The sequence below is a fragment of the Schistocerca serialis genome, chromosome 8, assembly GCF_023864345.2.
Source record: "Schistocerca serialis cubense isolate TAMUIC-IGC-003099 chromosome 8, iqSchSeri2.2, whole genome shotgun sequence".
Lineage (NCBI taxonomy): Eukaryota > Metazoa > Arthropoda > Insecta > Orthoptera > Acrididae > Schistocerca > Schistocerca serialis.
This window is the reverse complement of record NC_064645.1, coordinates 162,838,577-162,861,056: the sequence shown is the minus strand read 5'-3', so window position 1 is coordinate 162,861,056 and position 22,480 is coordinate 162,838,577. Positions and strand designations below refer to the sequence as shown.

Below are 22,480 nucleotides of genomic sequence, written 5' to 3'. Positions count from 1 at the left end.
TTTGTTCTGGAGTTATTAATTATTCTGATTTCCACTGAGGAGTGCCCCTACTGTAAGGCAATATGTTATTTATCCTAAATAACTATGCATCACGATCAGAGAGAGAATTTGTTACTCAGTAAAGAGTTACTTTCTTGCTTTGAGCTTCATAAAAGAAAACATAGTCAATTAGGGTCCTACTGTATTTGTCAAATTGTGTTGAAAAATTAATTAACGAGATGAAATTGCATAAGACTTAAATTATAAATATGACGAAAGTCATGATTTGAAACACACTAACTATTTCCAACAGCATTCTAAAATATAAATTCTACATGTGTATGTTAAGAACTTCAAATATATTATATTAGAAAATCAAAAGTAAAACTAAGCAGCTCAAATACAGAAGACATTTTTGGTCTTTCTTATTTTGTGATAAATAATAGGAAATTTAATAGTGCATCCACTGTGTGTAATGTATTTTTAATAGTGTCCATTTTCTGTCATGTTTAAAAATAACAGTGGTTACATCTCTACCACAGGATGACAGATCATGCTCACTTATTTCCTTAATGTCTGTCTTATCAGAACAAATAGCATATACCCTGCAGCTTCCAATCCATAATCATTTATTTGTAAACAGTGGTCACAGAAACTCAATAAAGACTCATACTTGATTTAAAGCAGTTAAAAATATCTTTTCCTCCACATTATCTTCATCTGCCTTTGCATACCATTCTTCAGACCTTCAGTGAAACCACTCACTTTGACAACCATAGAATTATATTACACAAAGTTTTACTGTTGAAGCTGCAAAGTGTCTGATTAAACCTAATCTGAGCAGCAGAAATCAAATAGTGCCTTTTAATACCAACACATCCATCATTCTGAGCATCACAGGTGGTTGTATGCTATGACCTTTGCTTTTATGTAAATAGTCTGTCCAGTACTAAGTCATTTAAGCCCATTTGTTGTGCAGAGTAGGTGGTCAAGTCTCAGACACCATAAAACAAAAACATTTAAGAATTCCTTAGCATCCAACACAGGTTGTCTCAAACCTTTAGGATCAAAATCATGTGCATGATTTAAGAACACTTAAGTTCCTAGTACAGGTTTTCCCATACATTTTGGATGAAAATCATACTTGTGACACAGAATCCTAAACTTAATATTTTGAAATTAGAAATCAATGGTCAGAAACAAGAAGTTCAGCTGTTAAGAGGCTTTGAAAGAGCAATGTGCATGAAGTTTGTACTTTGTAAACAACATATTTCATAAGAAACAACTGCCTGCTGCTTTAGTGTTGGTGACAATACTGAAGAAATAATGTGCAGTCATCTTAAATGTGTCCATGGTAGAGTTTACCAATGTTTACAGCCAATAACTGGTTCTCAACGATGGAGCATTACTTCCGTGATTGAGAATGCCACTGTGTACAGTTGCTGAATAGTTGTTAAAGATGGAGCAATATTCCTTAAAGGAACATGGAGATGTACATTTAATATATGGTGCAGCAGTATGAAGTACGAGAGAGAGAGAGAGAGAGAGAGAGAGAGAGAGAGAGAGAGAGAGAGAGAGCGAGAGAGAGAGCGAGAGCGAGAGAGAGAGCGAGAGAGAGAGAGAGAGCGAGAGAGAGAGAGAGAGAGAGAGAGAGAGAGAGAGAGAGAGAGAGAGAGTGTGTGTGTGTTTTGTACATTTTCAACTAAGGCCTTGTCAGCCAAAAGCTCACTTTCTGCCAGTCTTTTAGTTGTTCCTATCCGCTACTCTGCATCTCCGCTACATGGTGAGTAGCAACTACCCTTTTCATAAGTATTGTATCAACGAGGATAAACAATTTTTGAAAATGTGATGTAACTGGGTAGATAAAAAAACTACTAGCCTTCCAGCAGCAGGAGAATACACACACACACACACACACACACACACACACACACACACACACACACACACACACACAGAAAGGTTAAGGAAATTTGAAAGCTTTTGGAGTCAGTGCCTTCTTCATCTGGGATAAGAGTTGAAGGGGAAGGAAGAGGGGTGAAGAAAAAGGACTAGCAAAATTTATGAAATGGGGACAGTTTGGAAAAGTTGCCCAAAAGTGGGAGACTTACCAGCATGGTTTCTTCAGAAAGGTCACAGTCAACCACCTGCCCTGTCCTCATAAAATACACTTATAAATTCTATGTATGTTTATATTTTGAACTACCTTCTCATGCTGTCTGCTAAGTCTCCCCTGACCTGGGGTTCTGGGTGATGTTTCCAAACTCTCCCAATTTCCTAAACCTCACCAGTCCCTTTCCTTCACCCTTATTCCTTCCCCTTCAACCCTTCTGCCAAAAGGAGTCACTGGCTCCAAAAATTTGCAGATTTTCTTAACATTCACATGTGTGTGTTCCCCTGCTACTGCTTGGTGAGTAGATTTTCTGTCTGTCCCGTTATATTACTGATACATTTCTTAATGGTTGTACTGCCTTGTAATGTACTGTGCTGTGGTTAATATCATGTATTTACTTTAATGATTATCATATATATTTTGTGTAACCAATTTATATTAGTAAAATGTGAAATGTTCTTGTTGGAGTAGAGTGGAAGGAGCAAAGGTTATACTTTAACATATATTTAAAGCATTGAGCAGTTGACAGATACATAAACAAAATTAGAATTGTCATTAAGCCTTCAGACAATGTCCTCCTTCACAACTAACAGAGTAACAAGATAGATAGAGCAATTTGATTAGAGGAGATTCAGAGTAGAGGAAATTATTGTACTTATCATCAGCTTTTATTATTATCAATGTTCTGGAATTTTCATCTTGACCATTAGTACAATGTTCCATCCAATTTATTTCTTATGCCTTGTGTGTTCCCCCCCTTTCTCATGTATCTTACATTTTTTTTCTGATGCGTAGTGCATTGTTATTAAGTTAGTTTTTTTTATTGGCATGCTGCAGTTGCACTTCCCTCATTTCCTCAGCAGCTGCCAAGTATATGATCCTTCAATGCTGCATATATTCTTACTATTCATATTTCACTTACATTTTAAATTTATTGCACAAAATTTCTGTTAAATCAGGTGCTGCCAATAACAAAAATTCAAAGAAATACAAGACCTGAAAATAATAATTTACAAAAACATTTCTTACCTCCATAGCTTCAACGTACATACAGTTCAACACTTCTGCATCTTTGTAACAACAAACATCCAGGACTAGATGGTCATCAGACTCATAAGCATTAATTGTATGGAGGTAGAAGAATGTTTCAGCCACAAATGTATGTGCCAGTGTACCGTCTTTTCTGTTCATAAGATATATGTTAGTCTGCAACAAAGAAATGTGAATGTTGAGATGCTGCATCATGAATTACAAAGAGAAAGTGTAAACACCATAAAATGCAACAAATTTTAGATATATAAGACTGTATGGATGCATTCCAGACATTATATTCTTACAATGCCCTCTCTAATGAGCCCACCATCAATGTTAAATCCTAATCATTTTCCTTCTGTTACAAACTTTTCACAATTTGCATATCAAAGTAACTAAAATGTCTTTTTTATGTTGGATATGAATATTCATTCATTTGTTGTGTTCTGTATCTCTAAGTAAGAAGAAGAAGAACTTTCAGGGATGCAAGTATACATTTATACATTTAAGACAAACACATCATAGAAACTTAAGTGGTATGCTATATTAACAACAAATCATCACTATACTGCTTAATGCTGTCACACTTATGCAACGTGAATTTAATTCAGTAACTCAGTAAGAAAACTGCTGCTACCTCAGTTTTACTATATAGCTGATGATGTTTATATGTTACTAGCAGCTTAATATTTGCTTGGTTACAATGTTTATTTCTTTTTCTTTTTTTTTTTTTAAAAAAAAAAAAAAAAAGAGAGAGAATATTTTTTTACATCCATAAATAGTGAGTCCTATTTATAGTATGTTACTACTTGTTATACAGTGCCATGACAAACATCGTTAATCACCATGTAGCTAAGAGAACTCTTCAGTCCCTGAATCCAGATATTCACATAATTTGTAGAAAGAGTGACTAATAAGTTATATTTTTATGTTTATTTTGAACTGGTAGAGATTCCCAATTTCTTGCTTTATATCAAACAAAAGCCTAGTGAATATCTTATCACCATTCTGAACTGTAGACAAGGAGGCAAAATCTACATGAAAATTATTCTTGTGTCTTGTATTGTGACTATAAATGCAGTTCAGCTGAAACTGACTTTTATTATCAGTAACAAAAATCATGTAGTAGTATATGTACTGGGAAGTGAGAGCAAGAATTCCAAGAGCCTTAAAACAGCTTCTGCAAGACATACTACACAATGTTCTTACTGATCACTTCTGGTGAACAAACACTTTATTTGCTTTAGGTGCACCACCCTAGAAGATAATTCCATAAGACAACAGAAAGTAAAAAATTACAAAATAAACCATAATTTTTTCCTTTAGGTCAGCATAAAGAGAGCTATTTCTAAAGACATAACTGAGTTGAGATGCTTGATTAGTTTATCCAGGTATTGATTTCATTTTCACTTGTTATCCAACTGTATCCAAAGAAATAATGTTTGTTGCACTTCATTGAGTGTACACCTCAGTGCGACACAAGTCATGGGACAGCAATCTGCATATATACGGATGGTGGTAGTACCATGTACACTATGTATAAAAGGGTAATGTTGTGGAAAAGCTGTCATTTGTACTCAGATGAAATGATTTCCAAGGTGATTATGGCTGCACGACAGAAATTAACAGACTTTGAACGCACAGTGGGAGGTGGAGAAAGATGCATGGGACATTCCATTTCAGAAATCATTAGAGAATTCAATATTCTGAGATCCACAGTGTCAAGAGAGTGCTGAGAATACTGAATGTCTGGCATTACCTCTCACCAGAGACAACATAGTGGCCGACTTTCATCTTCACTTAATGACCAACAGCAGTGGCGTTTGCATAGAGTTGTCAGTGCTACCAATCAACACTGCACAAAATAACCACTGGAATCAATGTGGGATGTACAACATATGCCTCTAGTATGTCAGTGTGTCGAAATTTGGCATTAGTGGGCTATGTCAGCAGACAAATGACGTGAGTGCCTTTGATAACAGCACATCACCTGCAGTGCCCCTCCTGGGCTTGTCACCACAAAGGTTGGACTACAGACAACTGGAAATCATGGCCTGGTCAGATTAGTCCCGATTTCAATTGGTAAGATTTGGTGGTAGGGTTACAGCATAGTGCAGACCCCCTTGAAGCCATAGACCCTAGTTGTCAACAATTCACTATGTAAGCTGGTGGTGGCTCCATGATGGTGCGGGCTGTGTTTACATGGAATGGACTAGGTTCTCTCATCCAACTGAAGTAATCATTGACTGGAAATGCTAATGTTTGGCCATTTGGAGGCTATTTATGGCCATTCACGGACTTCATATTCCCAAACAATGATAGCATTTTTAAGGACGATAGAGCAGCATGTCACTGGGCCATAACTGTTCTCAATTCATCTGAACATTCTGGGAAATTCAAGTGAATAATTTTGCTACCCTGATTGCCTGAAGTGTATCCCATCAAACATTTATGGGACATTATTGAGAGGTCAATTCAGGCTCAAAATCCTGCACTGGCAACGCCTTCACAATTATGGATGGCTATAGCTGCAATGTGGTCCAATATTCCTGCAGGGGAGTTCCAATAACTTGTTGGGTCCATGCCATGTTGAGCTACTGCACTATGCCAGGCAAAAGGAGGCTGGACATGATATTAGGAAGAATCCCATGACTTGTCACTTCAGTGTATAACCATTAATGTCTATTCGTGGTGCTAAAAGGTCATTACTGCTTTTTTGAAATTACGTAATACAAGTCTGTGAGGCTAAGACTTAATATGTTAGCTGTGAACCACTTGTAGACCTGTTCAACTATCATCAGAGCTGTGTCTGCTAGGGCTGAGTTTGGATCTTTGATTAGTATGCTTGTGTCACCAGCTTATACTAAAGTTTTTGAATGAGAAACAGAACTTTATGTGCATTGGATGCTAAAGAGGCATGGGGATTAAAGTTAGAGAGTAGAATGATGGTTGCTTCCAACAGTGCCACAAGACTCCCTTTCTTGCAAGGTAGAAATTGACAGATGACACCTTCTGAGGCACGAAAAGAATGACTGACACACTTTACGTTATTTTAAATTAAACACAGGTAACTGATAATATGTATGCTGCAACTGATGAAAGTGTTCATCACATTTCTGTAAAATAACCGATATTGACTTATTTTCAGTGTGAAAGCTAAAAATCAGTGTAATGGAAAGCCCTGTACTTAAATACAGAAAGGCAAATGGAAGAAAATAATCACACCATTAGGGAAAATGAGAGAAAATGAGTAATACACTAGAAGCTGAAAATAGGTGACTGCAAGAGACATTTAAATGTCATTATGTTGAGACTCCAATACATTTATTCTCTCTGACAGGCTGTCGAGCCATGTCCATGAACAGTGCAAGAAGTATGGATTTCACATGTGAGAGAGCTTTAAGGGAACTGCTATGGGCTTTCCATCAAAACACTATGAATAATGCCTCTCTGTCTTGTGGATTCTTGTGCATACATCCATATAAGATGAATTTGTTATTTATATTGTCAAGAAACTGTCTAATGCATTAAACTTGATGTTCGTAAAAAAATAAGTTCATGCTTGCCAAAAAATGAGTAAAGTTAAATATCAATGCTGGTCTACCAGGAGGCTATAATTAAAGTGCAGGTACTCACAGAGGTCCAGTGTGAGCCGTAATTACCATACGGTAGCAAAACCTGGTAGGTATTCTAATGTATCAATGTGGAACCAATTTATGCTAGCAAAAAATTGGTTCCAATTTTGGCCACAAGGTGAAAATCTGGTTCTGTGAATGCGAAAAGGATGAATAGAAATGTTTCCATAGAAAATGGATTAGGAACTGCATGTGGGTAGGAAAGGTCAAACAAGTGAAAAAGGCAAAATGTTGATTTTATTATTAACTGCCGCTTACACAATTTGTTCAATATGAGCACTGCAGATGTTGATGAGACTCTGTACTGTGCCAGATTTGCACACAGTGGCCAAAAAAGGAACTAATTTTTCCCAGTGTTTATTGTTACTGCATTAACACATCAACATATCTACCAAGTTTCGCTGCCATACAATAATTACAGCCCACACTGGACCTCTGTGAGATGCTGCGCTTTAATTATAACCATCTTGTCTCTATTATGGAGACCATAAATCTACTCAGTTAATATCTGCTTGGTTACACAAAATAAATTAAGAAACAGAAGTGTCATTTTACTAAAAACATATTGATATAACTCAAATATAATATTCACTTAAGTTATGGTGTTCACATGCTGATAAGCGAAAAGAATCAATCTCAAATATTCTTTTACAGAATCTTATTTGCTGTGAAATATTTATATTTTACACTAGCCATTAAAAACTACCTTTTAAGGATGTTGCTATTGTAAATTGCTATTCAGGCTACAATAATGAGAAAAAATGCTTTAAAAATAAGCCTACTGTAACATAAGAAATAGACACAAATGAAAATAAATAAATGTAAAAATGTTAGCAGAAATGAATGAAGTTTTAGTTTGATTTCTCATTTGAATTAGATAATCAGATGAACAACATTATCTCAGTTGAAGGAGGATGGAGGAGGGAGCTGGCAGGATGTGACTTACGCTTTTTAAGGAACTATCTTATGAGACAGTCCCTTCACTTTCACTAGTTGGGCAAGCATTTGAAATATGCTAGGGGCATAAATAAACTATAAAATAGGATGTTTCAACAAGAATTATCAGCTACACCTTGATACCATTCATGTGTTAAGTAGTAAGCATATACAGTGCCTCAGGGCAAACTCCAATCGCTAGAGTTCTGAAGGACTTTGAAAGGTGGCCAAAAACATCTGTATGCTGAAACAGCCACTGAAGTGATGGTATTTTAGTGAAAAGCACACTCTATACTCTATATTACCAGTACAGACCTTCAGTCAGTGTCTGATTATCCTCACTGACAGCCGGGTGCCTGTCGTATGGACACAAAAATCTGAACAGTGGTTAAACATCAGCTCATCTCACTGATGCTCTCCTGTTTATAGCACAGGGCTTAAAGTTATGGGGCTGAACTACATAGTGGTAGAATGTTTACAGTAAAGTCTGTTATATGAACCACAGGGCAAGAAAACGGACTGAAGAGATTTTTTTTTTTTTTTTTTTTTTTTTTTTTTGGTTTTAGGGCGCACAACTTCAACGGTCATTAGCGCCCAGACTACGTGAGGAATGCACCGTGAGTCACAAGTTTAAAACAGCAACGAAACGGAAAACACGATAAAAGACATACTGACAGGCATAGGATTAAAAAAGGAAAACAGCAGAATCAAATGTCCTTTGAGAGGGTTGTCAAATTGATAAAATGAAGAACGCGAGCAGCTGCTCGTGGGTCATCCGCTAAAATGGCTTCTACAGTACATGGCAGGCCAAGATCAAGATGCAGGGTGTTAAAATCTGGACAGACCGTTAAAATATGGCAGACCGTCAGCAATTGCCCACAGGGGCAGAACGGCGCCGGCGCAGCCGTCAGCAGATGGCGATGGCTGAACCGGCAGTGGCCAATTCGTAACCGGGCCAAAACGACCTCCTCCCGCCGAGAAGGGCGTGAGGAGGACGTCCAAGCCACGGGAAGAGGTTTCAGGGCCCGAAGTTTGTTGTCTGTAAGTGCAGCCCAATCGGCATGCCACTGCGATAAAATGCGCCGACAAATTACCTTGCTACAATCTGACGAAGGGACACAACAAGATGCTGTCCGAGGCTGGAGGACCGCAGCCTTGGCCGCGGCATCTGCAGCTTCGTTCCCAGGGATACCGACATGGCCAGGAACCCACATAAAGCTAACCGGAGAACCGACGTCCACCAGCTGCTGAAGAGAGCGTTGGATCCGGTGCACGAAAGGGTGAACCGGGTACGGATCACTGAGGCTCTGGATAGTGCTCAGGGAATCGGAGCAGATGACATATGGAGAATGTCGGTGGCGGCAGATGTAAAGGACAGCCTGGTAGAGGGCAAAGAGCTCAGCTGTGAAGACCGAACAAAGGCCATGGAGCCGGTATTTGAAACTTTGTGCCCCGACAATAAAGGAACACCCAACCCCGTCATTGGTCTTAGAGCCATCTGTATAAATGAAGGTCATATTAATGAACTTCGAACGAAGTTCGATAAAACGGGATTGGTAGACTGAACCGGGGGTAACCTCCTTCAGGAGCGAGCAGAGGTCAAGGTGGACGCGAACCTGAGCCTGGAGCCAAGGTGGCACGTGGCTCTCGCCCACTCGAAAGGTTGCAGGGAGTGAAAAATTAAGGTGTTGAAGGAGGCGACGAAAACGAACTCCAGGGGGTAGCAGGGCAGAGACATACAACCCGTATTGACTGTCGAGAGAGTCATCAAAAAAGGAACGATAAGACGGGTGGTCGGGCATTGCCAGTAGCCGACAGGCATACCGACAAAGCAGTATATCGCGCCGGTAGGTGAGTGGCAACTCACCAGCGTCAGCATGAAGACTCTCGATGGGACTAGTATAAAACGCTCCGATCGCAAGTCGTAAACCCCGATGTTGTATGGAGTTGAGGCGGCGTAAGATGGATGGCCGTGCAGAGGAGTATACGAAGCTCCCATAATCCAGCTTGGAGCGGACGATCGACCGATATAGACGAAGCAGGACGGTTCGATCCGCTCCCCACGACATACCACTGAGAACACGGAGGACATTTAGAGAACGGGTACAACGGGCAGCCAAATATGACATGTGGAGACCAACTAAGTTTCCTGTCAAATGTAAGCCCTAAAAATTTTGTTGTCTCCACGATTGGGAGAGCAACAGGACCGAGTCGTAAGGACGGTGGGAGAAACTCTTTGTAGCGCCAGAAGTTAATACAGACTGTCTTCTCGGCAGAAAAACGGAAGCCATTGGCGACACTCCAGGAGTAAAGACGGTCAAGAGAACGCTGAAGACAGCGCTCCAGGAAACACGTACGCTGCGCGCTGCAATAGATGGTAAAATCGTCTACGAAAAGGGAGCCTGATACATCAGCTGGGAGGCAATCCATTATTGGATTGATCGCTATGGCGAAGAGAGCGACGCTCAAAACTGAGCCCTGTGGCACCCCATTCTCCTGGTGAAAGGTGTCTGACAGCACAGAACCCACACGTACCCTGAACTGTCGATCCATTAAAAAGGAACGAATAAAAAGAGGGAGGCGACCGCGAAGGCCCCATGTATGCATGGTGCGGAGAATGCCCGCCCTCCAACAGGTGTCGTAAGCCTTCTCCAAATCAAAAAACACAGTCGCGGTCGGGCGCTTCCGCAAGAAGTTATTCATAATGAAGGTCAACAAGGTAACCAGATGGTCGACAGCAGAGCGGCGCCTACGAAATCCACATTGTACATTGGTAAGTAGGCGTCGAGACTCGAGCAGCCAAACCAATCGAGAGTTAACCATTCGCTCCATCACTTTACAGACACAGCTGGTAAGCGAGATGGGTCGATAACTGGAAGGCAAGTGCTTGTCCTTCCCTGGCTTAGGAATCGGGACAACAATAGACTCGCGCCAGCATGCGGGAACATGTCCCTCAATCCAGATGCGATTGTAAGTATGAAGAAGAAAACCTTTACCCGCAGGAGAAAGGTTCTTCAGCATCTGAATATGAATAGAATCAGGCCCTGGAGCGGAGGACCGTGATCGGCCAAGTGCGTTTTCGAGTTCCCGCATGGTGAATGGGGCATTATAACTTTCACGATTCGAGGAGCGGAAGTTAGGTGGCATAGCCTCCTCTGCCTGTTTGCGGGGGAGGAAGGCAGGGTGGTAATGAGCGGAGCTCGAAACCTCGGCGAAAAAGCGGCCGAAGGCATTGGAGACATCCTCAGGGGCCACAAGGACGTCATTCGCGACCGTCAAGCCAGAAACTGGTGAGTGGACCTTAGTGCCAGATAGCCGGCGCAGGCTACCCCAGACAACAGAAGAAGGAGCAAAACTGTTGAAGGTGCTTGTGAAAGCAGCCCAGCTGGCTTTCTTGCTTTCTTTAATAATACGACGACACTGAGCACGTAATCGTTTATAATTGATACAATTCGCCACTGTAGGGTGGCGTTGAAAGGTGCGTAAAGCACGTCGACGAGCACGTAAAGCGTCTCTACATGCTGCAGTCCACCAGGGGACCGGTACGCGACGTGGAGAAGAAGTAGCGTGAGGGATGGAATATTCAGAAGCAGCGAGAATGACGTCCGTGAGGTGTGCGACCCGACGATCGCAGCTTGTGAAGGTTTTATCCTGAAAGGTCGCCCTGGAAGAGAAGAGCCCCCAGTCTGCCTTGGAGATGGTCCAACTAGAGGAGCACGGAGAGGGGGTATGCTGCAGGAGATGGATAACACACGGGAAGTGGTCACTCAATTAGTATCAGAATGTGCATACCACTCAAACCGGCGTGCAAGTTGGGGAGTACATATAGAGAGGTCTAAATGGGAATAGGTGTGAGATGTGTCCGAAAGAAAAGTAGGGGCGCCAGTATTGAGGCAGACAAGATTGAGCTGGTTGAAAAGGTCTGCTAACAGGGAGCCCCTCGGGCAGGATGCTGGAGAGCCCCAAAGGGGATGGTGGGCATTGAAGTCTCCAGTTAACAAAAATGGTGCAGGTAGCTGAGCAATAAGTTGCATCATGTCTGCCCTGGTAACGGCAGATGACGATGGAGTGTAAACGGTACAAATGGAAAATGTAAAAATGGGGAGAGTAATACGGATGGCTACTGCCTGCAGGCCGGTGTGCAACGTGATGGGATCGTAGTAAATATCATCCCGGACCAGCAACATAACCCCTCCATGGGCCGGGATACCTACCACAGGGGGTAGGTCAAAACGCACAGAGGTGTAGTGTGCCAAGGCAATTTGATCGCATGGGCGTAGCTTCGTTTCCTGGAGGGCTACGACGAGCGGATGGTGCAAGCAGAGCAGCAACTTCAAGTCCTCTCGGTTGGAGCAAATGCTGCGAATATTCCAGTGAATAAGTGCCATCGTAAGAAGAAAAGGAAGACGAAAGAAGGGGTCACCTCGAAGGCCGCTGAGGGCCTGGCTTCGAGCGAGCACTGCCGCCGCTATCAGTAGGCGGACAGTCATCGTCCATGGGGTCTATAGGTTCATCGGCCATCTTGGGAAGATGGCCGGGAGGGGGAGCTTCCTCCGCCGGTGAACGGCCAGATGTTCGGCTACCAGCGGTGCGGCCAGGCGAAACGGATGACGGCCTGGGGCGGCAACCGCTGGGTGGCGCAGGAGAAGAAATGCGCCGTGGCGGAGAAGGAGAACTGTGCTTCCGATGAGCCTTCTTGGAAGGACGTTTGGTGGAAGTACCGGTCGAAGGCTGGGAGGTCGAGGTACGTAGGAAGTCTGCACGGGACGGTTCCTTCTTGAAGGCCCGTGCATCGGACTTCTGGGTCTTCGTCTTGACAGAAGCTGATGAAGGTGCTTGTGTCTGAGGGGTGACGGGAGGAAGAGGAGATGTTGACCGGGCGATCTTAGCACTGGCCGAAAGGACGACCGTGGTGCTGAAGGTCAGATCGCATGTCTGGGTTGCCACCTCCCTGGTAGTCCGAGGAGAGGCGAGGACAGTATTGTATTTCCCCGCTGGGAGCAGCGTGGGCTTCCTACTAGCCAATAGCTTGCGAGCAGCTGAGGTGGACACTTTCTCTTTGACCCGAATTTCTTGGATGCAGCGTTCTTCCTTATAGACAGGACAGTCGCGGGAGGATGCGGCATGGTCACCCTGACAGTTCACACAACGAGGAGACGGAGGTGGACAGTCACCCTCATGGGCATCCCTGCCACAAGTGACACATTTAGCCGCATTGGAACAAGACTGTCGAGTGTGATTGAAACGCTGACACTGGTAGCAGCGCGTAGGTGTCGGGACATAGGGGCGAACAGAAATAACCTCGTAGCCCGCCTTGATGCGCAATGGCAGTTTAACACTATCGAAGGTCAAGAAAAGTGTCCGGGTCGGTACAAGGTCATTGTTGACCTTTTTCATGACCCTATGGACAGCCGTCACGCCCTGCTCAGCGAGGAATGATTGAATCTCCTCGTCAGTCAATCCGTCGAGGGAGCTAGTATAGACCACACCACGAGACGAATTCAAAGTTCGGTGAGCCTCCACCCGCACAGGGAACGTGTACAGGAGTGTGGCCCGAAGCAGTTTTTGTGCCTGAAAGGCGCTCTCAGTTTCTAGTAATAAGGTACCGTTACGCAACCTGGTACAAGATTTGACAGATCCGGCTATGGCATCTACACCCTTCTGGATAACGAAAGTGTTGACAGAGGAAAAATCCTTTCCGTCCTCAGATCGAGAAACGACGAGGAACTGTGGGGCAGGCGGTAGTACTTTTGTCACTGATGGCTGGTCACGTTTCCGTTTTTGGGCAGAAGTCGAGACAGATGGAGTGAAATCCATTGCGGAGGAATCCCCCATGATTGCCAGTGTCTCCGATGGCGCGCTCCTTCCTTGTGGGGACCCTCTCAGAGGGCACTCCCGCCTTAGGTGAATGTTTACACCTCAGGTCACACCTCCCGAGAAACAGACGGAGGGACCAATCGGCATGGTCAGAAGGTATCAGCTCAGGCAATCACCCCTTCCCGGGCCTGGCCTTTACCAGGGGGTACGCGCGTGCCTTACATGTCTACCCAGGGCGGGGAATTACGCGTTACCCCGTCACCGGCTACACGTGCGAATGCGTGGGTCGGCCTTCAGGCATGCACAGGGAGGAAGGAAGAAGAGGAAAAAGAAGAGAGAGAGGGAGAGAGAGGACAGACTGTCTCAAACGCCGAGGCGGAGACCAGAGAAGGCAAGGAGAAGAAGGTAATGAGTAGGCAAGGAGAAGAAGGCAATGAGAAGAAGGCAATGAGAAGGCAAAGAGAACCAAGGAGAAGAAGGCAATGAGAAGGCAAGGAGAAGAAGACAAGGGAAAGAGTAAGGAAGACAGTGAGGTGGAAAAGAGCAAAGAAAGGAACCAACCAAAGGAAGGAAGAAACGAGAAGTAAAAAAGCAAAGTGACCGCAAATAGAGGTCGTGGAACCGTCCGTCTCCGGACGCAGGCGCTAACGACCCCCTTGAGGGGGTGGGACTCCTTTTAGTCCCTCTTACGACAGGCAGGAATACCTCGGGCCTATTCTAATCCCCGGACCCGCAGGGGGGGGACTGAAGAGATGTATAGTATTTGATGAGTATGACACAAAGTTCATGAGCATATCAAAAAGTTAGTTGAGATAAACCAGAGAGAGTAGTTAGTACAGGACTGACAAAATATTTCTTGATCAGTATGGGTCTGTCTATACAGGATGGTAAGAAACCATCTGAAAGGCTTGTAAGGGCGTCACAGGGTAGGTCCTGCTCAGAAATAATTGTTTAAAAACAGTTTGATACGTTGTGCTGTTTCTGAATTAATTTGCATTGAAGTTAGCTGATCAAGCTATCATGTATACAAATTTAAGTGACCCACCAGAGACAGAACATGAAAATCAATACAATTGTTTACTGGTATGGCTTACGTGTAATGAAATAAGGAAATGGCAATTATCAAGATAAAGATCACTATCAGGGAAACTAAAGGACAGAGGGCTGGTTAGTATTTACATTCAAGAGGTGCAGTTTCCCATGACAGAATGTAGTACTCCTAGCTACTGAACAACAATTTTCTACTTCAAGGAGAAAATATGACAGGGCTTGGGAGGGTTGGTAGGAGGAATGGGGCAAAAAACTCAGATCCTTGGCTAATGGGAACACACATGATAGATGATGGGTTCTTTATAATATTAGGAGTCCTGTGTCACATTTTAAGTGCTCCTAAATGTAAGAATGGGCCAAACTTTCTAGCCATTTATTATTTTAAAAATTTGATAAATTGAATTTTCCTTTGCACACAGTAGCAAAAGATACAAAAAAGTGTCAATTGAATATTATTTTTAAAAATGTGTTCATAATGCTGTCAATTGTATTATATCAGGATGTTCTGGCAAGTATCCTGGTCCACTATGAAGAACTGTTCCAGCAAAAGATGATTGTTATAAAGGAAGAAGATAGAATAGTGTGTAAGGTGGGATTAGAGATAATTCATGCTACTTATTTTGGTGCAGACGCTATGGGAGGGCCGAGGTATGTTGGCAGAGAATGTGCAGCATCTACTAGTTGGGTGTGCGTGTTTACACTTTGGTGCATCCAACTGAAGCTGCCCAGAATACACAGCCTAACAAAAATCCTGATGCCATCATCGAGACAATTGAATTATCTTTCAATAGACCATTGACTGTCTGTATGACCTTTAAGTGAGACATGTTTTAATGACAGATGTGTATTATCATTGATAAAGCCTATTTCAGGTACTGTAATATATATTAATGGGAAGTAATGAACTTTAAAATATAGAAGAGTCAAAACAAGAGTTCATTCAAAGTCATTTCATAGCATGCAGTATGGGACAGTGGATCCAGATCACCTGAATGAAGTAGAAAGGCAATAATTAATCAAGAAGAGACATTTGAGGCAACAGATGGCAATCTAGAATGGTGTTCAAGGCATAGTCAAGCTATATAAACTACACCCACAGCTTTTTCGAAAGACGTTCACAAATTTTACACTGAACAATGTTTTGGAAGCAGACAAAGTTTGATGGTTCCTGGACATCAAGAAAATCCTCTTTGAGTGACCTATGAAAAGAATGGTGTACAGGCAGATTAATCCAGTTCTTATTGCCATACTATTGATTTCTCTCAATGAAACTATAAATTATTTTTTTATAAAACAAGAAACAAAGTAAAAAAAATTATGGTGAAAAGTTAAAGACCAAATGCCACACCACTCAACACTTTCATGGAAAATTTAGTGGAAGAAAAATGAGTTTGAGCTCCAAAGTTTTATGCTAAGCAGACTTTCTAGTTTCTATTGAGACTCACCAAAGCACTCATATATTTTGTACCTGTTTCTGATCTTGCTACAAAAATTTCAAATAACTTTATTGTTCTTCTGCCATCATATGTACTTCTTTTAATATTGGAACTATTGGGCACAATAGAAAGACACACTTGTTCTCACAAACATCTGTAGACTACACTTAAAAATGTACTGTACCTTTTCATCTGGATACCACTGAAGAGCTCCTATCATTGCTTCATTCTTGAAGTGGCACTTCAGAAATGAAGGCACTGAAAGTGATAATGGTTGTTCCAGGATGACAAAATAGTTATCAGTCACAGAAAATGAGTGCATATAGGACGGATGTAACCTCCATCTTGAAGGAATAGTTCCAACAATTGTAGCCTGTTCAAATGAGTTCACACATTCTGAAATATAATTTTTTTGTCATTATTTACATTTAGGTATTTTATTTCTAGAGAATTATCTACACAAATAGAAGATAAGTAAGACATTTGTTGAATGTAATGTATGTCAGGATATTCATTTTTTGCAAAATGTCTTATTAACAATAAAGATTAATTCAGGATGAACAGTGATTTGTACAACTATAGTTCAAGACACAATAATAATTTCTGTGCCTAGGATTAGCATAAATTTTTGATCTAACACACTTTAACAAGCTTACAGCACTTATTGGTAATCCCTGCAATTTCAAGAGCTTGCTTACAATATTTGTTATTAACTGCTGTTGCAAATTATATGACTATATAGATACAAGGATTCCAACATCTATCCACATCCAAACTCCTGCTAGCAGCATCAAGAGAAATATGTTTATTATAACCTATGATATGTTCTTTTATAATGTACGAGGTATGTCCACGAAGTAAGTTCCTTTTGGTTACATAAAACAAAAGCATACAAAAGCATACAAATACAGAAAAAACATATATTGTACAAAAATCTACAACTGTTAAACTACTTTTCTACATTGTTGTTGTTGTGGTCTTCAGTCCAGAGACTGGTTTGAAGCAGCTCTCCATGCTATTCTATCCTGTGCAAGGTTCTTCATCTCCCAGTACCTACTGCAACCTACATCCTTCTGAATCTGTTTAGTGTATTCATCTCTTGGTCTCCCTCTACGATTCTGAACCTCCACACAGCCCTCCAATACTAAATTGGTGATCCCTTGATGCCTCAGAATATGCCCTACCAATACCTCCTCTTTGATTATGTGATCTACCCATCTAATCTTCAGCATTCTTCTGTAGCACCACATTTTGAAAACTTCTATTCTCTTCTTGTCCAAACTATTTATCATCCACATTTCACTTCCATACATGGCTACACTTCATACAAATACTTTCAGAAACGACTTCCTGACACTTAAATCTATACCCAATGTTAACAAATTTCTCTTCTTCAGAAACGCTTTCCTTGCCATTGCCAGTCTACATTTTATATCCTCTCTACTTCAACCATCATCAGTCATTTTGCTCCCCAAATAGCAAATCTCATTTACTACTTTAAGCATCTCATTTCCTAATCTAATTCCTGCAGCATCACCAGACTTAATTTGACTACATTCCAGTAACCTCGTTTTGCTTTTGTTGATGTTCATCTTATATCATCCTTTCAAGACACTGTCCATTCCATTCAGTTGATCTTCCAGGTCCTTTGATGTCTCTGACAGAATTACAATGTTATGAGCAAACCTCAAAGTTTTTATTTCTTCTCCATGGATTTTCATTCCTACTCTGAATTTTTCTTTATAGCTTACAAAATTTTGTAGGTACTTTTCATAGCGTGGCCCAAGTTTTTGTATGCCTTCTTCATAGAAGGTTGCTGCCTGTGTATTCAACCATGTGGTAACATGTTCTTTATGCTCATCATTATCATTGAAGTGTTGACCACCAATGACAGATTAGGTGTAAGAAGTTGCTAGAAGCGAGGTCCGGGCAGTACGGAGGATGATCAAACGCGTTTCAGAGTTGTTTGGTCACATTTGTCATGTGAGGTTGGGCATTATCACGAAAAAAAACAACACCTTTTGACAGTAATCCTCAGTGCTTGTTCTGTATTGTGTGGAGCAATTTCTTAATTGTCTCGCACTTACCATGTGCATTGATTGTTTGGCCTCGTGGTAAGGAATCACTCAGCATATTGCCTTTTCTGTGCCAAAAAATGGTGCACATGATTTTTCAAGGTATCAACATTTGCTTAGGCTTAACCTTCATTAGGGATAAAGTGTGCCTCCATTCCACTGATTGCTGTTTTGTTTCAGGGGTGTCATACAATATCCAAATTTCATCTCCCATGAGTATCTGAGAAAGAAAACCATTGCGTTGTTCATTGTAGCATGTCAAAAACTGAAGTGCACTGCCCATCTGTTGTTTTTTATGTTGTTCAGTAAGAATTTTGGGTACCCAACATGAGCAAGGTTTTGAAATTTCAGTTTTTCCGTAACAATTTCATGAATTAGTGATCATGGGACTTGCGGAACTTCCATAACAAGGGAACTAAGTGTTATTCTTAATCTTCTCTTCAACTGTGTGAACCAGTTCTTCAGTAACCACAGACAGGCATCCATTTAGTTCTTCATCATGCACATGATCACATCCTTCATTGAACAGTCTGACTCATCTTGTAACCATTGAAATCACTCATAGCATTTTGTCCATAAACCTCACAGATTTGCCAATGAATTTCCTTTAGTTTAGCTTTCTTTGCATTTAGAAAATGAATCACAGATCTGATTACACATGCAGTGGCATTTTCAATTATGGCTGACATTATAAAGAAGCACTACAAAGCACACATTGGCAGCAGCAATCTGAAAATGGTGTACATGTCTTCTCGTTGAGTCAGAGTAACTGCGGCGCATACTTGGAACTGCGATCATAGTGCTGCCATGGATATAAATAGAAAAGGATCTTACTTGTGGATGATGCTCATGCCTTGATTTCTTGATAGTTATCAGAATTTACATGCAAATGTTAATCAGCGATAGTAGGTAAACACAGATAGATTAATGGACAAGTCTGGAACTTTTATTGTAGAGTGCATTTCATACCAACATTTGTATTTGGCAACTGAAACCAAAATGTGAGCAGCAGCACCAGTGCATGATGGGAGTGGCGACTGGGTGGGAGTAAGGAGGGGGCTGGGGCGGGAAGGGGGAGGGATAGTATGGTGGGGGGGGGGGGGGCAGCAGACAGTAAAGTGCTGCAGGTTAGACGGAGGGCAGGGGTGAGGCGGGGAGGGGGGGAGGGGGGGGAGGGGAGGGGGGGAAGTAGCAGAAAAGGAGAAAAATAAAAAGACTGGGTGTGATGGTGGAATGATGGCTGTGTAGTGCTGGAATGGGAACAGGGAAGGGGCTGGATGGGTAAGGACAGTGATTAACTAAGATTGAGGCCAGGACGGTTACAGGATCATAGGATGTATTGCGGGGAAAGTTCCCAGCTGCACAATTCAGATGGTGTTGGTGGGAAGGATCCATATGGCACAGGCTGTGAGGCAGTCATTGAAATGAAGGATATCATTTCCAGAATGTTCAAGAAGAATATCATGTTTGGCAGCATGTTCAGCAACAGGGTGGCACACTTGTTTCTTGGCCACATTTGCCAGTAGCCATTCATACAGACAGACAGCTTCTTGGTTGTCATGCCTACATAGAATGTAGCACAGTGGTTGCAGTTTAGCTTGTAAATTATCTGACTAGTTTCACAGGTAGTCCTTCCTTTGATGGGATAGGTGATGTTAATGACTCGATTGGAGTAGGTGGTGGTGGTAGGGTGTACGGGACAGGTCTTGCATCTATTCCACCATCACACCCAGTCTTTTTATTTCTCTCCTTTTCCGTTACTTCCACCCCCTTCCCCTCTCCACCTCTCCCCTGCCCTCCATCTAACCTGCAGCACTTCACTGTCCACCATCCCTACCATACTTGTTGATGAAGGCCTTAATGGCCGAAAGCTTTAATTGTGAGAGTCCTTTTGTTGTACCTATCTGCAACTCAGCAACTCCGCTATATGGTGAGTAGCAACTTTCTTTTTCATAATATTGTTACATTTCATCCTGGATTTTCCATTGTTTGATTTATTGTATAGCCATTATATCATATTTTGCACATGGCACACGCTGAATATAGCAGTTTAATGGCACTTCCTGGCAGACTGAAAATGTGTTCCAAACCGAGACTCAAAATCAGAACCTTTGCTGTTGTGGGCAAACATTCACCAGCCGAGCTATCTGGGTATGACTTCAGAATTTCCCTCACAGCTCCACTTCCAGCATTACCTCCCTCCTGCCTCCCAGACTTCACAGAAGCTCTCCTGCATACCATGCAGGTGCAGTGCTCCAGGAAAAAAGAGCTCTCCCTCAACTGTAGAGTGTAAGATATACTCTGGAAACAATTGCCTAAGCTGTGGATAAGTTAATTCTCTGCAATATCCTTTCTTTCAGGAGTGTTAGTCATGCAAAGTATCTAGGAGAACTGCTGAGAAATTTAGAAATTATGATAAGGGATATTAGTGGATGGGAGGAGGGGTGGTGTGTCATGCTTGCATGGCGCAGTCATTAGAGCACTTGACTATTTGTTTGTTTGTTTGGTGGGGTTTAAGGGCACTCAACTACTGAGGTCATTAGCGCCCAGTCACAGTTGTTAGAGCACATGGAATCTAGTAAAACTCAAGGGGAGGGGGGGACACCAGAAAGTCCTGACAAAGATGCAGATAAAATAAGTAAAAAAGTTAGATGTCTTTGGACAAGCCAGTCAAAGTTATAAAACGCAGAACACGAGCAGCTGCTAGAGCGTCATCAGCTAAAATATCCGGTAAAGTAGATGGCAGGGACAGGACAACACGAGATTGACTGAAGTGGGGACATGACAATAAAACATGGCGCACTGTTAATGCTTGACCACAAGGGCACTGCGGGGCTGGGTCACCGGAGAGCAGGTAGCGGTGGCTAACCGGCAATGCCCAATCCGCAACCTGGTCAGAAGGACCTCTTCTCGCCGAGATGGTCGGGAGGAGGTTGTCCAAGAAGTTGGGAGTGGTTTTACTGCCCGGAGCTTGTTTCCTTGGAGGGATGACCAAGCATACCACCACAACGACACAAGCCTCTTACAAACAACCCCATGAACGTCAGATGACAGGACACGATGGGAGGCTGGCCGAGGCAGGAGGACTGCAGCCTTGGCTGCAGCATCTGCAGCCTCATTCCCAGGCACTCCTACATGTCTGGGAACCCACAGAAAGCTGACAGGAGAACCATTATCAGCGAAAGAATGGAGGGACTGCTGGATCCGTTGAACCAAGGGATGGACCGGATAGGGAGCTCCAAGGCTCTGAAGAGCACTGAGTGAGTCAGAGCAGAGAACATACGATGAATGGCGGTGGTGGCGGGCATACTGAACGGCCTGATAGAGAGCAAAAAGCTCGGCCATAAAGCTGGAACATTGGTCGAGGAGCCGGTATTTAAAGGTGGCGGCCCCGACGACAAAGGCACAGCCGACACCATCGTCAGTTTTGGAGCCATCGGTGTAAATGAAGGTGTGACCGGCAAGTCGAGCACGAAGTTCGACAAACCATGAGCAATACAGTGCAGCCGGAGTACCCTCCTTCGGGAGTGAGCTGAGGTCGAGATAAATATGAACCGGAGCCTGGAGCCAAGGTGGTGTCGGGTTCTCACCCTCTCTGAAGGTGGTAGGGAGGGCAAAATCCAATTGTCGAAGCAGGCGACGGAAGCGGACTCCTGGGGGCAGCAGGGCAGACACTTACAACCCGTACTGACAGTCGAGAGAATCAGCGAAGAAGGACTGATAAGAGGGGTGGTCGGTCATTGACAACAGCCGGCAGGCATACCGACACAGCAGTACGTCGCGCCGGTAGGTCAATGGTAATTCGGCAGCTTCAGCATAAGGACTCTCGACAGGACTAGTGTAGAAGGCTCCGGTCGCAAGACGTAATCCCCGATGGTGGATGGAGTTGAGACGGCGTAAGAGGGATGGCCGAGCAGACGAGTAGACGAAGCTGCCATAATCCAGCTTCGATCAGACTATGGACCGATACAAGCGAAGCAGGACAGTGCGATCCGCTCCCCAAGATGAACCACTAAGAACTCTGAGGACATTAAGGGAACGTGTACAACGGGCCGCCAAATAAGAGACATGCGGAGACCAACAAAGTTTCCTGTCGAATGTGAGCCCTAGAAACTTAGTTGTTTCCATGAATGGGAGAACGGGACCGAGATGTAAGGATGGCGGAAGGAACGCTTTATATCGCCAAAAGTTGATACAAACCGTCTTCTCTTCAGAGAACCGGAAGCCATTTGCCACGCTCCATGAGTAGAGGCTGTCTAGACAACGCTGAAGGCAGCGCTCCAGGAGGCATGTTCTCTGGGCACTGTAGTAGATCGCGAAGTCATCGACAAAGAGAGAGGCTGGGACAATAGGTGGAATGCAATCCATAATTGGATTGATCGCGATGGCAAAAAGGGCTACGCTCAA

At 42.9% G+C, this 22,480-nt stretch overlaps 1 protein-coding gene across 4 annotated transcripts in view; it reads right to left on the bottom strand.

The window, feature by feature from the left end:
• The window catches only part of LOC126416717 (carotenoid isomerooxygenase), a 363,622-nt gene that overhangs the window by 25,757 nt on the left and 315,385 nt on the right, over positions 1-22,480 (bottom strand). For all 4 annotated transcript variants that reach the window (XM_050084528.1, XM_050084526.1, XM_050084529.1 and 1 more), the window contains 2 exons: positions 16,183-16,394; positions 3,122-3,298 (listed from right to left, as the gene is read on the bottom strand). In XM_050084528.1, the coding sequence (XP_049940485.1) occupies positions 3,122-3,298; positions 16,183-16,394 (389 nt within the window). The remainder of the gene's footprint in view (positions 1-3,121; positions 3,299-16,182; positions 16,395-22,480) is intronic.